This window comes from Clarias gariepinus, chromosome 1, assembly GCF_024256425.1.
Source record: "Clarias gariepinus isolate MV-2021 ecotype Netherlands chromosome 1, CGAR_prim_01v2, whole genome shotgun sequence".
Classification (NCBI taxonomy): domain Eukaryota; kingdom Metazoa; phylum Chordata; class Actinopteri; order Siluriformes; family Clariidae; genus Clarias; species Clarias gariepinus.
The window spans coordinates 18055709-18070126 of NC_071100.1; the positions used below are offsets into that span (position 1 = coordinate 18055709).

The 14418-nt window shown below is 39.9% G+C and overlaps 1 protein-coding gene across 1 annotated transcript in view; it reads right to left on the minus strand.

Annotated features, from left to right (window-relative positions):
* Positions 1-14418, minus strand: part of LOC128520536 (Fc receptor-like protein 5) — a 252734-nt gene that overhangs the window by 31037 nt on the left and 207279 nt on the right. Inside the window, exons 8-11 of the mRNA XM_053494818.1 lie at positions 12499-12762; positions 7875-8147; positions 4821-5117; positions 2245-2526 (exon numbers count right to left, since the gene is read on the minus strand). Coding sequence (XP_053350793.1) covers positions 2245-2526; positions 4821-5117; positions 7875-8147; positions 12499-12762 — 1116 coding nt within the window. The remainder of the gene's footprint in view (positions 1-2244; positions 2527-4820; positions 5118-7874; positions 8148-12498; positions 12763-14418) is intronic.

Genomic DNA, 14418 nt, shown 5'->3' on the forward strand with positions numbered 1-14418 from the left:
AATATATAACGTACTGAAACGTTTATAACTTATGGAAAATGATTCAATTAATTTACAAGATGTACGGAGTATTTATTTTATTAGTAGTATTTTAATTACTGATTACAAGCCTATATAATACTAAGGGTTTCTAAATTAAATGTAAATTATTGTGTTCTATTTATATGATGTCGTCCTCGATAATGATTATAATAAATTTATAAATAATTTTTCGAGTTAAATGTTTTTACGCTCCAGCGATATGTAATGACTGATAATTTTTCATTCCCTTTTCCGCTAAAGTGAAGATCCGTTGTTCACTAGTTCCCTACAGCGCTACAGTTCACTACTCTGTGCAGTTGTGTATGCACGGAGAGGTGGGTGTGTATGTGCGCGCATCTCATCGGTGTGTGTGCTCGGAGAATTTGTGTGTACAAATTTGTAAGAATGACACAAATGTTAGTTTTTACCAAGTTTGCTGCTAAACTGCTTTTAGATTTTTTTTTTCAGTTGTTTCTGTGATGTACTGAAATATAATTACAAGCACTTCATACGTTATAAAGGCTTTTATCGACAATTACATGGCATTTTTGCAAAGAGTCAGTATTTGCAGTGTTGGTCCTTCTTTTTCAGGACCTCTGCAATTCAACTGGGCTCTTAATCAACTTCTGGGCCAAATCCTGACTGATAGCAACCCATTCTTTCATAATCACTTCTTGGAGTTTGTCAGAATTAGTGGGTTTTTGTTTGTCCACCCGCCTCTTGAGGATTGACCACAAGTTCTCAATGGGATTAAGATCTGGGGAGTTTCCAGGCCATAGACCCAAAATTACAACGTTTTGGTCCCCGAGCCACTTAATTATCATTTTTGCCTTATGGCACAGTGCTCCATCGTGCTGGAAAATGCATTGTTCTTCACCAAACTGTTGTTGGATTGTTGGAAGAAGTTGCTGTTGGAGGGTGTTTTGGTACCATTCTTTATTCATGGCTGTGTTTTTCACTCCCTTGGATAAGAAGCAACCCCACACAAGAATGGTCTCAGGATGCTTTACTGTTGGCATGACACAGGACTGATGGTAGCGCTCACCTTTTCTTCTTCGGATAAGCCTTTTTCCAGATGCCACAAACAATCGGAAAGAGGCTTCATCGGAGAATATGACTTTGCCCCAGTCCTCAGCAGTCCATTCACCATACTTTCTGCAGAAGATCAATCTGTCCCTGATGTTTTTTTTGGAGAGAAGTGGCTTCTTTGCTGCCCTTCTTGACACCAGGCCATCTTCCAAAAGTCTTCGCCTCACTGTGAATGCAGATGCGCTCACACCTGCCTGCTGCCATTCCCGAGCAAGCTCTGCACTGGTGGCACTCCGATCCCGCAGCTGAATCCTCTTTAGGAGACGATCCTGCAGCTTGCTGGACTTTCTTGGACACCCTGAAGCCTTCTTAACAAGAATTGAACCTCTTTCCTTGAAGTTCTTAATGATCCTATAAATTGTTGATTTAGGTGCAATCTTAGTAGCCACAATATCCTTGCCTGTGAAGCCATTTTTATGCAACGCAATGATGGTTGCACGCGTTTCTTTGCAGGTCACCATGGTTAACAATGGAAGAACAATGATTTCAAGCATCACCATCCTTTTAACATGTTAAGTCTGCCATTCTAACCCAATCAGCCTGACATAATGATCTCCAGCCTTGTGCTCATCAACATTCTCACCAGAGTTAACAAGACGATTACTGAAATGATCTCAGCAGGTCCTTTAATGACAGCAATGAAATGCAGTGGAAAGGTTTCTTGGGGATTAAGTACATTTTCTTGGCAAAGAAGGACTATGCAATTAATCTGATCACTCTTCATTACATTCTGGAGTATATGCAAATTGCTATTATAAAAACTTAAGCAGCAACTTTTCCAATATTTATGTAATTCTCAAAACTTTTGGCCACAACTATATGTGCATGTCTCATAGGTGTGTGTGCATGGAGAATTTGTGTGTATGTGCGCGCATTGCATATGTGGTTGTTTGAGCAGTTAGTAGTATATATGTATGTGTGACTGTTTCATATATGTGTATGCAAGTGTTTCATACTGTATGTGTGTGCATGATTGAAGTTTGATTAAAGCCTTATACGGCGCCTTATAAATTCCTCACGTCCTACACCATCAGTACATCTCCACTCATAAGGTCATGTGTACCAGCACCTACATTATAACAACACACACACACACACACACACACACACACACACACACACACACACACTCACCTGATACAGAGAATGGAACAGCATCACTCATCTCTGAGATCTGAGAGTCACTTCTTCTCGTCCCTCTGCAGGTGTATTTACCCCCATAACTCCTCCAGCCCTGTCCTGTAATATCCACTGTAAACTCCTGTGTTGTGCGGTGTGGGGTCTGTGTGTTCTCATTCTTATACCAGCTGTATGTCCACTCAGTGTCTCCTCCTGTCTGTATGTTACACCTGAAAGTCACTCTCTCTCCTCTGTACACCTGTGTATCAGGATTTATAATCACCACAGGTTTAATCTCTGTAAAGAAACAAAACACACACACTACTGTTTATATTTAAAAATAAATTTCCAAAGCTATGAGGGAATTATTTCATTTTTATTTTCATAATGAAATTTTCAAAATTTAACCCATAATTCATGTTTCCATTCAGAGTGTAGATACAGTAAATCTGTTCGCATGTAAATGATTAAACTCTGTCACACTACAATCACTACTGATGAAGTAAATGTAGATCACAATTTTAAATACAGACTCGACACTAAATAATCATCTCACTGTACTGACAATTCACATCCCGTTAGGTTTAAGAGGAAGAGAGTCTAAATTGTTAAGTTTTATACAAAAAGCTTCCAGCAGTCACCAGCTGTTTGATGTATAAACATCTGGATACGAGCTGTAGGAAGTTTCAGTAAATCAGTCATTCTCTGTTACATGAGCCTGACCTTGTTGCTATTAAACTGATTATTTCAGTAAGACTTATAATATTATAAAGACAATAAGATTTATGTGCAGTTGTTGATTATGGTTCACTGAACCCCATTTCTTTCCAGTAAAAAACACTAAATAAAGAACATTCTTTAACTACAAAAGCTTAAAAAAACTGTGACACGATTTACTGAGCCACTGCTGTAGTGTGTGTGTGTGTGTGTGTGTGTGTGTGTGTGTGTGTGTGTTTAGCATGAGGGTTATAGCCCCGCCCTCATCTCCTCTACTCACACCACATCTCTGTTATGTTAATTCCAGCACACACACACACACCTCTAGTCAGGTTCTCCAAACGTCCCAGCAGGAGCGTCTCTGTACATCAGGACTGTTGTGATCACACTGACTGACACATGTTCAGGGAGACTGTAACTAACAGTGATTCCACTAACTTAGAGGAGAACATGACATCAGTGACTCTCTACATCAGCAAGTACATCAGTGACATCACTGTCTCCAAGACCAACAGCGCACGATGTAACCAGAAGCCGTGGATGACTGCAGAGGTCCATGTGCTGCTGAAACCCCAAGACAAAGCAACAGAAAATCTCATCTCCTTCCTCACATCACTGCCTGGTTTGGGAACTGCACTGTCTCAGACCACAAGACCCTGCAGCAGACAGTGAGGACAGCTAGGCTCATCTGTGTCTCTCTTCCCTCCGTCACAGACATTTACAACACACACTGCATCAGCAAGACCACCAGCATTGTGGTGTGTGTGTGTGTGTTTACATACACGCTTTATCATTCTGCATCTGGAAATCGGTGATCAAACACTCAGGACCACAGAACCAGTTTCTTCCCACAAGACATCAGGCTTTTCAACACCCAGGAAATGGGGGGACGCAGGCACACACACACACACACACACACACACACACACACACACACACACACTCACCTGATATAGAGAGTGTAACAGGATCACTCTTCAGTGAGAGCTGAGAGTCACTTCTCTTCCCTCTGCAGGTGTATTTACCCCCGTCATATTCGACTCTAATCCCCTGTGTTGTGTGTGATGGAGAGACTGGCTTATCGTCCTTAAACCACTCATATGTCCACTCAGTGGTTCCTCCTCCATTTATGTCACACCTGAATGTCACTCTATCTCCTCTGAAATAAGGTGGTTTAGACTCTACACGCACTGTAGGTTTGGGACTCGCTGTAAAAAAAACGGTAGAATCTTGTGAGAATAGCAAATATCCCACATCTACAGGAGAAATACGTCTGAACGAATCCATGAGAAACATTTACATAAAAGTGATGCATGTGTATCAGTAACGTGTGGGGGGGTCAAACACAATGTTATCTCTCCTTACAGTGTGTGTAAATACACTCATACTGGAACTTAAATGTCTACAAATTACAAAAATATAATTAAGATTTTGTATTAATATTTAATATGCTGTGAAATGCAGGCAAAATTACCTGTTTTAATGTCCTAATATTTATGGACCTAACTGTAAATCTCTGCCACAGTTGTGTTTAGTTCATTGGTTCAGTGTTTTTTTTTCCTAAATTTGACTTTAAATGAATTAGAATATTTAAATGTCATGTTTTTACAGCACATTACTGTTCATTTTACAGATCTTTATCATTAATATGTTTATCCTTCACAGAACTCTGTATCTTCATCAGCACTGAGTGTCAGCAGGGGAACAACACACTAAAGGGAAAACACACTGATCTGTGAGCAGTGACTGACCCTCTGATTTCTCTTTATGATTAGATAAGAGTGTGTACAGTGTGTGTAAATGTTACTGTGTTGTGACGCTGCTCACATGTTCAGTGTTGTACAGAATCACTTAACAGAAAGTCTCTTACTCACCAGTAACACTTAGTGGGAGATCATCACTGTACAGAGTGTAGTAGACTGGGGTTCCTCTTCCAGCTCTGCACTTGTACTGACCTCCATCAGAGACACTAACTGAGCTGATGGTGTAATAGGAGTAGTAAGAAGAGGAGGAGTATTGTGTTTCAGTCCCAGTCCCAGTTCTCTGTGTGGGTGTGGTCCAGTAAATCTTCCATCCATCAGACTGCAGATCCAGTCTACAGGTCAGAGTCACTGGGTTTCCTGACAGTGCAGCTCCTATAAGACCTGATGTGAGCTCAGGTTTGGTGTTTTCTGTAAAAAATAAAACACAGTTCAAGATGTCAGGTTGTCTTTACCTCACTCATCACTTACAGAAATAAATATTATTACTGTCTCTGAGACACTAAACCACCTGCACAGCCTCTTTTAAATATTATTTTTGTTAGACACATGATTGATTTTACTTCTGTTTTAAATCAATATAAGAACAGGTTTATAGACAAGGCATTTACAAACACATGGAGAGAAAAGTTTTTTATTTCAGCACAACTCAAAGCAGGCGATCAAAGTCATTTCACAAAATTAGACGGTTACAACTGAAATATAAATAAACCATTTATAAGAAATGAACTGAATCGAATTCACTCGATCTGCTGCAGATTTTCCTGAACGTTTGAATTTCTCATTAAATAACTTCAGTAATCATGTTTAATCTGACAGAAAACACAACATTACTAATTGTCCACCATTTGCAGCTGCATGTGTTCCCTGATTGGACAGCTCACTATATGGAAAACATTTTCACAACAAACAAAAGTCGCCCTTAACATTCTGATTATTATTATGATCTACTGTATATCTGGGGAATTATTCTGCTTAATTTTACATAATGTACATGTCTTAGATTTTTTTTTATAAGTATAGTGTATGGTTAACACTGATCACTGGTCATGTCCTGAATCTAAGTATACATATGTGCACACACCTATTATTATTCCATAACTCCTTATGCACACACTTGTAACACTCATGTTAAATAATTAATAGAGATTACACTATAAGGGATCTTTTTTACAGGATCTGTAGCACTGGTGATAAAAGAACAAGGATGACAAACCAAAGTGTGTATTGTACAAAAATAAACAAACTGGTGCAACAAAAAAACAATATTTACAGTGAATGTAATGAATGTCCAAAGTCCTGTATGTTGCAAACGTGTGTGTGTGGGCTGCAGAAGTAATGAATCGGCCTCACCGGTATCAATGAAACAGTCTGGGAGCACGATATTGGAGTGAGGGCTGTCCTGTGAAGTCGTCCAGTAATTACACATCCATTCACAATAAGACTGTCTTTACAGCTCTCATACAGCACTCATACACAACCTCCGCAGAAAAATCATCACTCACTCACTGGCTCAGAGCAGCGTCACTCACTCACTCACTCACTGGTTTAACGCATCGTCACTCACTGCTTGATCTGCAAAAGGGAATTTTCTCACTCACTCAATTTATTTAATATCGCCCTGATAGCATGTTTGTCTGAATATTCCCGTGTCTGATCTAGACTGATCAGCAGACTACTGAATAGAGATGACTTAGCAGTATTGCTCATCACTACATAAATACTAAATAGATACATGTTACTTTATCAGTTGTTTTTATAAATAAATGCACAAAAATCTTTTTCCAAAAATATTAAATGATATTTAGCCTCTTGTGCAGTGCCACATTTAACTTAATACTATGTAGTATTAGCACACATTGCTCAAGGTTTTGGAGATCATGCTTAATGTTTTCTAAGCCATTATTAATTTTAAATTCAATTTAATTTCCTGTGCATCCATCACCAAAATAAAAAATAAAGATCCTAAATATAAAGTGGGATTGTGCTCCATGTATGATTATAAATCTCTCTCTCTCTCACTCACACTCACGGGCATGGAGCCAGCTTTGCAAGTGTTTTTGTAAATTAAATGATATTGTAGAAACCCAGAAAAAATATGTAAATAAACGGTTCTCATCATCGGCACCCCCTCCCCCCCCCCCTTTATCATGCCCCCCACCCTTACCACCGTTTATATAGGATTTCTTTACAGCAGGTTATTGCAATCTTATGTCAATAACACGTTGTTCTTGCTCGTGTCAAAATGCGCTGTAGAGTCGTTTTCATGTCTTTGAATTTGTCTCCATCGTTAACGGCTCAATGGGGAGGGGAGGGGGGCCTACACTTAAAAAATTAACCAAACTGGTAGAGACCGCAGGGACTTCAGAGCCGGAGGATGGGAGATGTTGGGAGAGGTCAGTAGAAATAACACTTAGTGTTTCAGTGTTTCAGTATAATGACTCAGTATTTCACATATGGTTAAGGTTTGGACAGCTTTTTTTTTATCATTTAAAAACTATATTTTGTATTTAATCCAGTTATCTTTGTAAAAATATTAAACTTTGATGATCTCAATCTTTTAAGTGTGACAAACATGTTCACAGTTCAGGAAGGGGGCAATTACTTTTTGATGGCACTGTAAAAAAAACAAAAAAAAACATTGCCACTCCACCATCCCTTTGTCCCTTATTTCCATTTTACAGAGTTGGCAACCCTAACACACACACACACACACACCTGTTATCAGCTGATAACTCCTCACACACACACCCTCTCTAATCTCTACAGTCTCTTCCACTCAGTGTTTCAGTATAAAATCTCGCCCCTGGTCCTCTTCACTCATTCACACTCAGACTCTCCACTCGAGCATGGTGATGTTTCTGAAGCAGTAACTTTATGAAGACCATTAAACAGCCTCTCAGCAGCTTATTAAAAGAGTTTTACAGGTTTTTGTGACATTTTCCACTAAATCTAAACTAGTGTTGTTCCACTTGATCTCCAGCTCAGCTCACACCGGCCCTGCTCAGCCGTGCTCACACTGTCTCTCTTTAACTTTAATACAATCATCTACAGGAAACACTTCTCTGTGTCTAACTGTGTAAATGTTACTGTATTGTGATGCTGATCACATGGTGTTTATATGTTCAGTGTTGTACAGAATCACATGAGAGAAAGTCTCTTACTCACCAGTAACGTCTAACTGGAGTGCATTACTGTAGTGTGTGTAGTAGACTGGGTTTCCTCTTCCAGCTCTGCACTGATATCCACCTCTATTAGATCCACTAACTGATCTGATGGTGTAGGAGTTTGTTTCAGGCATAGTGTCAGTGCTCTGTGCAGATGTGTTCCAGTAAAACTTCCATCCATCAGACTGCACATCCAGTGTACAGGTCAGAGTCACTGAGGTTCCTGTCAGGACGTCTCCTTCAGGACTTGATGTGATCACAGGTTTAGGTTTTTCTGTTAGAGATTAAATACAGTATCAGAATGTGAAGTAGTCTTTACTACACAAATCACCTCTACAGTAAAACACTATTACTCTCTCAGTGACGACACTAAACACATCAGGACTAATGTCACATTGTTTATGAATTTTCAGTTATTCAAATGATGTGAATGAAAATCTATATATTAAATTTAAAGCGTCAATAATATGCAGAAAATAACTGCTATGTGATGATGCATCTCTCTCATACCTCTCTATCAATTTATCTTTATGGGTGCAGCAGTGAAACTTTATTTATTTTTAAACATGTAAAATCATGATGTTAAATAACACATGACAATACACTGAACTACTCAAGAACACATTTATTATACCCAGCCGCCAAGCTGCCGCCTGTCACGATCGTGGGTGTATCGGGCTGATGTTATCACCGTGGGCTTAAAAAGGGCAGGCATATACGCAGAGGGTTGTCAAAATAAAGAGTCTTTTATTCAACATAACTAATCATACAGGAACAAAACAAAAAAAACACTGGTTCTTTCAGCATAACCTCCTGAAGAGTTCATCAAATACAACATATAAAACAAAAGCTCTAGACACAGACACACAAGAGTAGTTCTTCACACTGAACTCACACCAGGGTAACTTTAGGTCCTAACACTGGCTTGAACACACACAGGCTCTGATGCCCATAGACATTAACACATACAGGACATTGTGACACATGCTCTATGTTGTGAGATAGGCTTTAGGACATACAACTTAAAGACTAAGAACCTATAACTCAAGCTCTTTAAAATGGAATCAAACCTGTGCTTCTACGAGCGGCACTCACACACACACACTCACTTATTAGCGGCACTCACACACACACACACACACTCACCTATGAGCGGCACTCACACACACACACACACTCACCTATGAGCGGCACTCACACACACACACACTCACCTACAGTATGAGTGGCACTCTCACACACACACACACACACACACACACACCTATGAGCGTCACACACAACCCACGCTCCTATGAGCGGCACTCACACACATACTCGCACCTATGAGCGGCACTCACACACACACACTCGCTCCTATGAGCGGCACACACACACACACTCGCTCCTATGAGCGGCACTCACACACACACTCACCTATGAGCGGCACTCACACACACACACTCACCTATGAGCGGCACTCACACACACACACACACTCACCTATGAGCGTCACTCACACACACACACACACACACACACTCACCTATGAGCGGCACTCACATAGGCCTGACATAGATGTCACGTGACAATTCCATACCCTGAAGAAATGCAGATTTTATATCCATGGAGTTAAGAGTCCATTGTCATTGACCGATCACTGCAACAAGTAGCCGTAACGCTTCTGAAGAACATGTGGGCTTTTTGCAGATCTGACATCTCTAACTCCTCAAAACCTCTAGCCACTAGTCGTGCTTTTGTTACTGGTCCATTAGGTGTCTCTTTGAGGGTACAAACCCATCTGGTGAAAATCTACTTTTGTCCCTTATTCTTTACTAATTCCAGCTCTTTGTCTCTTTTTGATTTGCCATGTCAAATGTTGTATCCTTGGTTACAATTATATCCTCACAAACATCTCTGGTACTTGCATTTGTCACAGTTGGTTCTACCTGAAGGTCTTCTACATCCGACATTTCGACGGACTCCATAGTGATGCAACATCAGTGGGCTCAATGAGCATCAAATTATACCAGGTTTTACATTTCCCTGTAGCTTTACCTGCACGTCCCAAAACTTTAGCTCTCTGTAGTACACCTTTTTCTCTGTCCTTGGATTTAAAAATTTGTCTGTTTTTTAAGCTGAAATCACTTTTCTGTTTTGCTGAAAATGTCTCTATAATGTCAAGTGGGTGGTGTTCTGCTTCTCTCTGCACCTCTGCTAGAGGTTACTTCTGTGGTCTCCAATTGTCTCACCTCCTGCTGCGTCTCAATTAGTGCTTCTATTCTCCCTTGTGTATCGTAATCAAACTCCTGTCCTTGGTCACAGACTGTCATTTTCTGCACCTGCATGTGTCACAATTTGATGTTCATCTTCTGTATTTACTTTTCTCAATCTGAGATGATGTACCCTAAAGCATATTCCTCCATGTCTGACAAACACCACCACACCATCCTGACCAATAACAATTCCTGGTCCTTTCCACTCTGGACAATCCACTTGCTTGTAGTACACCTTGTCACCCATTTCATACTTTTCATCTGTGTGATGTAGTTGCTTTCGCAGTGCTTTTCATATTCTTTATGTAAAAGCCTTTCTTGATGCATGTAATGCAGAAATGTGTTTTGCCACCCACTCAACTTTTGTAGTTCCCTCTAAGGCTGGAGGTTTATAAATTAACACAGAGTGTAGGTTAGGATTCTGCCAAAACACTAACTGATGAGGACTGTAGCCATAGACTATTTGCATGGTGTTCTTTGCCATAAGAGCCGAGTCCATCACAGTGTTCCAATCACAACCAGTACTTGTCTTCACCTTCATTATGATTTCACTAAGTGTTTGTTTGTGTCGCTCCAGGAGACCATTGTTCCATGGGCTGTATGCTAACTGTGGTGGGCCATATACACTTATCCAGTCATGGCCAAAATGTTTCACTATTTCACAGGACCTTTTGGTGGTCAGAATACTCCCTGCACTAAACCGTGTGAACTGATTGATAATATGGAGATACTCTACCACACACCTTGTTCGAGTTCATGCAGGTCTACAGCCACAGTTTCACTGTATTGAGCTGCTAGTGGTAGACCAACAACCGGTATTGCTTTAGTTTTACTGTATCTTTGATATATTTCACATTCGCTCACACTTTTTTGTAAGATGATGTTGCATTCTGGATCTTTGTTGTCTGAGCTACTAAGACGCCTTTGTAGTCTCTCAAAAGAAGCATGACCGAATTGTTTATGAAGCTTCATCAGAATTGTGTTTATGAGTTCATGGTTTCTGTAACTGTCAGTATCTCATCCTCATCCTCCTCCTTTTCAGTAATTTACAGAATATCTAATTTAGTTCAATAATAATTCAGTAATTGCTATGGTCTGCTCATTACACTGAATATCTTTAATATTGCCACAATTGCCCCCAATGGTCACCAGTAATGTCCAGAACGTGTAAACTCAAGTTTAACAGGTTGGCTGAACATTACTGCTGTCATTTTCCATGTCAAGCACTGTTCCTGCTCTCTTCAGAGAGCCTTTGCTCAAAAGTAGTGGAATGTCTGCAGGGACAACCTCAGGCTCTATGTAACACTTAGTCTGTACAATTTTTGCAGGTATTTTTAGTCTTTTTGTAGAATTGACCACTTTTCCATCTCCAAATCTAAATAGTCTATGGCTGTGTGTTTCAGTTTTGTTTACTTCCTTTATTACAGTTATAATTTACTTAGTGATGTAATGATCTATCCGTTACCTGTCCTTCCCTTTGCCCAATGGAACATACTTTAACATACAGCACATTTAGATCTGTACCCATACCCGTCCACTGGGTTTGTGCCAGGCAGTGGTTGTTTATTTTAGGGCCATGGTGTGAATCTGTCACCTCTGTTCTGTCCAATATGTACTTTACTGATTAATTCCCACTGCTTTAGCACACACATTTCCTGCAAAAATCCTTTTACTTTATTGACACAAAAGTCAAATCTGCACATGCCGTCAGCGCTAACTGTTGATCTTTTATCTCTACACGTGGTATCTAGTAATTTGAAAGCTAATACTGCATCGGGAAGCTGCATTTTGCATGTGTGCATGCGTAAGTAGCGTTGTTTAAAATCGATGATGTAATCTGCCATAAATACACTATCATTTCATTATCTCTCTCAATTCGGTCAAAGTTTGAGTAAGCTTCATAGGGTCGTTCTTCTTCTTCCTTTAGAAACAAACTATCAAGTTCCATTAGTAAAGTCGCCATGCCGCTGTCCTTATTCAAATCGTCTACCTATCGAAGTTTCCCCTCACTCTTCCTGACAGCGCTAAAGCCACCGCAAGAGCCTGTTTTTTTAAGCTCGGTAACTCTAATCCAAACTCCAACTTCATTCTTGCAGCTCTCATAAGGTTTTCCATCGTCAAAGGTTGGTGGTATTTTGTAATTGCATCAGTATAGATAATGAATTGTGGTGATTCTTTACAGATCAAAAGAGTTGGTGAATTTAAGGAAATAAGGAGTTTGGTTTGTCATACAATAAAATTTTAAGGAAAATCAGAAACTAGTGAAAAATGGTGCATGTATACAGTAAGTAATAACACACACACACACACACACACACACACACACACACACACACACACTCTCACACACACACACACACACACACACACCTGATACAGGGAGTGATGGAGGATCACTCTTCTGTGAGAGCTGAGAGTCACTTCTCTTCCCTCTGCAGGTGTATTTACCCCCGTCATCAGATACGACTGTAATCCTCTGTGTTGTGTGTGATGGAGAGACTGGCGTATCGTCCATAAACCACTCATATGTCCACACAGTGTTTCCTCCCCCCTTTATATCACACCTGAGAGTCACACTCTCTCCTCTGTAAACCGGTAGTTTAGTCTCTACATTCACCACAGGTTTAGGACTCGCTGTAAGGAAAAAATAAAAAGTTTGTATATTAATTTCCAAAACTATTATTTAAATGAGTAACATTTTAATACTGGATCTATAATTTCTGTAAAGACTCAAAGTGTAGATACAGTAAATCTGCTGACGTGTAAATGATTAAACTCTGTCACATACAATCACTACTGATGAAGTAAAATTCACTTCTACACTATTAACTCATGACTGAATTACAGTGTGTTGTCTTAAATCTTCATCCTTCATCTTTATAAACAGTAAGGGAACAAGAAACTACAGCTAGAAGAGACACAATCATGATAGAAATAATCCTGGGATCTCTGCCTCGGGTCTGTGTGTGTGGAGTTTCATTTCTCCCGCACACACACCATACACCAGACTTTAGATATTTTATATATTCACTTGCACACTAAAAGATATTGTATATAATTGTAAATGTTGGTATCTGGTGCACTGCAGTGTTTATTACTCGGATGTTCATACGTCGGGGACTTACTGTATTTATTTTCTATGAAGATGCTTACAAAATTACAATAATTATTCTAAAATGATTATTTATTTTTAAGCAATTCAGAACATTCCTGCATTTCTACATATTGCAGGAAAAAAAAGGTTTTTTTTCCCAATATCGTGCAGCCCTAGTACAGTATATCCTGTAGTGTAAATATTATCTTGCAAACATGTAATACAAGATGCAATTGGCCAAACTTGGCATCAGTGCTAAGAAGTTTCACCTACGTAGTATGATAACACTATTTTAAATTTTCATGCTTCTAATCTCCCGAGGTAATGGTCATGGTGATGGTTTTGGCGCAAGGCAAGGCTTTCTCTACATTTCATAAAAATTTTGAAATGTTGAGAAAGCACACGTTAATATACTCACAAAATCAATATATTACAAGTCGATAAACTGATTTGCGGTAGCGGAAAAATCCGCCTTAAAAGGGACACTACATAATACGGTATTAGATTTCCCTCAAGTCTCTGTCCCTCCGCTGTGTGTATTCATTCACAGGCTGCAGTGCGCACACACACACACACACACACACTCCTCCCCTGAGCCCTCGGTAAACATCTAATCACCGTCGGTATGTAAATGAGTCAAGACGCAGCCTAACGTGGTGTCGTGTCGGAGTTCAGCAGTCACGGAGAGGAAAGACTTTGAAGCAGTTGCAGCGTTTTTTCAGTTACAACAAGCACAGCGATGAGTCCACGTGCGCTGAATTCGACAGACTGAAGACAAATTCCCGTTGTGTGACAGACCCCTACGTAAATCCCCGCCCCTGTACACTGTAGTTCAAGGATGAATTTGTGGAAGTTTTTTCTAAGGGGAAATAGGAGACTGTTGTTGTTATAGAGTGGATTGGAGAGAAGAGAGCTGTTCATTTACTATAAAAAATAACAAAAAAATAAAATATATATAAAAAACATAATATTGTAGCGTTTTTACGCCGGAAAGAATGCTGGAGAGACGAGTGAGCTTATTTGCTGCCCAATGCAATGGCTGGGAGTACTTTATTAGGCACACAGCAGGTATGGCATGAGCAGCACATTCACTCAGGAGCCTACATCCAATTCAGCTTCAGCCTGAACTGGAGCACATTTCACACGTCACACACCTCAACACACACACAACAGGGCCGAAGTCACTAACCCAAACA